Source organism: Notamacropus eugenii, chromosome X, assembly GCF_028372415.1.
Source record: "Notamacropus eugenii isolate mMacEug1 chromosome X, mMacEug1.pri_v2, whole genome shotgun sequence".
Lineage (NCBI taxonomy): Eukaryota > Metazoa > Chordata > Mammalia > Diprotodontia > Macropodidae > Notamacropus > Notamacropus eugenii.
In genome coordinates, this window is record NC_092879.1 from 21,745,518 (window position 1) to 21,748,535 (window position 3,018).

General features: G+C 57.6%; 1 protein-coding gene across 1 annotated transcript; it reads left to right on the forward strand.

Moving 5' to 3' along the window:
* The first annotated feature begins 230 nt into the window (after window positions 1-230).
* LOC140515564 (G-protein coupled receptor 12-like) lies at window positions 231-1,780 on the forward strand. The gene has a single exon (XM_072626355.1). The coding sequence runs from the start codon at window positions 231-233 to the stop codon at window positions 1,347-1,349; it is 1,119 nt and encodes a 372-aa protein (XP_072482456.1). The 3' UTR covers window positions 1,350-1,780.
* The last annotated feature ends 1,238 nt before the right edge of the window (window positions 1,781-3,018 follow it).

The following is a 3,018-nucleotide window of genomic DNA, read 5'->3' on the forward strand; positions in this document are numbered from 1 at the left end:
GAAGCGCAGTTGGTCTCTGCCTCTGCCAAAGCGTGGCGCCCCCAAGGGTCATGGGTGGGGCGGTCAGCTTCAGGCCCCTTCTACCTATCCCATGGTCTTCCCCCTCCCCAATTCCCCAGAGTCCAGAGGCGGCATTGCTTCCCCCCTGCTCCTTTCCCTCTCTCCTTGCCCCGCCCCTCAGCCCCAGCCCCTGATCCGTCTTTCTCCTTTCTGCCTTCTTTTCCACAGAAATGGTCCCCCCACCGACCCAGTCTCCTCTTCAGTCGCCTCTCCAGCTCTTGCTCCATGCCTCCACCGTCACGGGCTCCAGCCCTGGCCCAGGCACCAGCCCCAGCACTGCCACGGATGCCTCACCTCCCCCACCGCCAGACGGCAGTCCCTGGCCCCCCAACGGCTCCTGGCCGATGGGCCGTGGCCGAGGTCTGGGAGGTGGTGAGGGGGTGAGCCCGTGGGACATCGCACTGTGCGCAGCAGGCACAGTCATGGCCTGCGAGAACGCCCTAGTGCTGGCCGTTCTCTGTTGTACTCCCAGCCTTCGGGCTCCCACCTTTATGCTTATAGGTAGCCTCGCCCTGGCCGACCTGCTCGCTGGCGTGGGCCTGGTGGCCAACTTCGTTGTCCGATGCGTGATGGATCCGGTGAGCGACGCTGTAGCCCTGTGTTTGGCCGGCTTGCTGCTGTCTGCCTTCTCTGCCTCGGCTTGCAGTCTTCTGGCCATCACGGTGGATCGATACCTGTCCCTGTACAGCGCTCTCACCTACCAGGCCGAACGCACTCTGCCCTTCACCTGTGGTCTTCTAGCGGCTCTCTGGCTCACCTGTCTCGGAATCGGCGCTCTTCCCGCTATGGGATGGCATTGCCTGGACACCCCTGACACCTGCAGCGTTCTGAGCCCCCTGACCAAAGATCAGGCGGCCGGGCTGTCTGTCTCCTATCTGTTCCTCTTTTCTTTTATCCTGCATCTCTACCTGCAGATCTGCCGGGTTGCCTTCCGCCACGCGCAGCAGATCGCTGTCCAGCGCCACATGGTCAACAACGCTGGCTCTCCCATGCCGTCCGCCTTCTGCCTGATGTCCAGCACTCGCAAGGGCGTGTCCACTCTCTCGCTGATTCTGGCCACCTTCGCCTTCTGCTGGGTGCCCTTGGCCGTCTACGCGATGGTGGCTGACCCTACCTATCCGCAGGTCTACACCTACTACCTGGCGCTGCCAGCCGCCTGCCACTCGGCCATTAACCCGGTGGTCTACGGCTTCCGCAACCCAGAGATTCAGAGGTCTCTGTCGGCTGCCTACACCACCTATTTGCGCTCCCTCTTCTCCCGACCTCGGGCTGCCACCAGCAGTGTCTGAGGCTCGGGGCGAGGGAGTAGGGCGAGGGTCCGGGAGGAGAGGTTGAGGAATGTCGAGGGGTCTGAGGAGAGAGTGGGGTCGACGAGCCTAGGGCTTCTCGGCTGAGAGGTCCTAGGTCAGAGGAGGAGCAGGGAGCACCGAAGGTGGAGGGTCAGTGTGAGCACAGAGCTTAGTGGGGAGAGGTGGAGTGGGAGACCCTTTCCAGGGCAGACTTGGCCCCTCGTGATGGAATCAACCTCTGGCCTTTCGCCCCCTGACCTTGCTGCCTCCCTCCCGGGGTGCAAGGCTTTTTCCCCAACCCAGCTCCATGCTCTTACCCGCTCCAACTCTGAAGCGGTTTCACGCTGGCTGCTCTGTGCGCATTTGTGCGTGTTTGTACGTGTTTGTGCCTATGTGCTGGTGAAAGCAGAAGCACTATCCCCAAATTCTTCAACTCGAGATGGGGGCGTGGGGAAGTGTCCCCTCAGCCTTCCAAGGGACCCAAGGCTAGGAAGAGGGAAAGACCAGGATCTCCTGGGGGAAGATTAGGTCTGGGTTCCTAGACTGGAAATGGGGAAGGCTTCTCCCTTGCTGTCCCCGCTCTCTTCCTCCCTCCCAGAGCCTGTTCCCTACTTCCCTTCCCCAGTCCAAGACGGGCGTTCTGCCCCAAGCACCTCTGGAGCGTTGTATTTCAGCACCAGCAAGTATGGAGAGCTCCCGGCTGGGAGAAGTCTTGAGTTCTACAAAGCAAGTCACCTGGGGAGGCTGCAGGCTTGCTCCCTCCCTCTCAGGAAGGTTATGGAGTCACGGGAGGACTCGAAAAAAAAAAATGATCTCTGCGTCGTTGTCACTTTGGCTTTAAATTGTCATTCCAGAGGTGGCTGACTCCCCTACTCCCAATCTTTGTAGAGTTTGCATTGCACTTTGGAAGGCCCTCTCCTTCCTGGACCATTAGAAGCACAAGTCCAGTCCAACCTCCCAGGTTCAAAGGGAGCTACCCCCTACTGTTCCTGCCCATGAAAGTATCAGGATCCCATTGGAAGGGGTGGGAATTTGAGTGTTTACAGGCAGTAGCTGTGGGAGCCAGGAAGAGATAGAGGCGGGTGCAAGAATGGATGTTCTGAACTCAGTAAGCCTTTCCCCTGCTATCTCCACCTGTGTATCTCGCAATGTATCTATAGTAAATTCTTTAAAAGACTTGGATTGCTTGCTCTCCCATCTTGTGCCCGGTTGTGGTGCAAAATAAAGTCTTTTATCTGCAAATCAATTATATTTGTGGTGTGTGGTTTTTTTTTTTTGAGGCAAGGGCAGACTGGGTGGATGGTGTTCATTCATTCCCACTGGGGAGGAGGGAGGGAGAGGGGAAAGGCAAGGTCTTGCCAGACTCAGGAATGAAAAATAAAACAAACCATGAATGACAAAAAAAGGGACAATGCCCAAAGTGTCCAGGAAGCCTATGAACCCCTTCTTTCCTCTTGGGAAAAAACATCAAAGCCAGCCTTTCTAAAGTCACAACCACTACCCCCCACCTTATCAAAGTCCCTAGCAGGCTAGACAGTGATAAGTCAAGTACTTTCAGGTCCCACTTCCCCCTCAAGAGGTAAAGAATGTCCTGAGCTCCCATGACCCTCAGTGGCTGGCCTAAGTCAGATCCATCCTTGAATGGGGGGGGGGGGGGGAATCTGGCCTC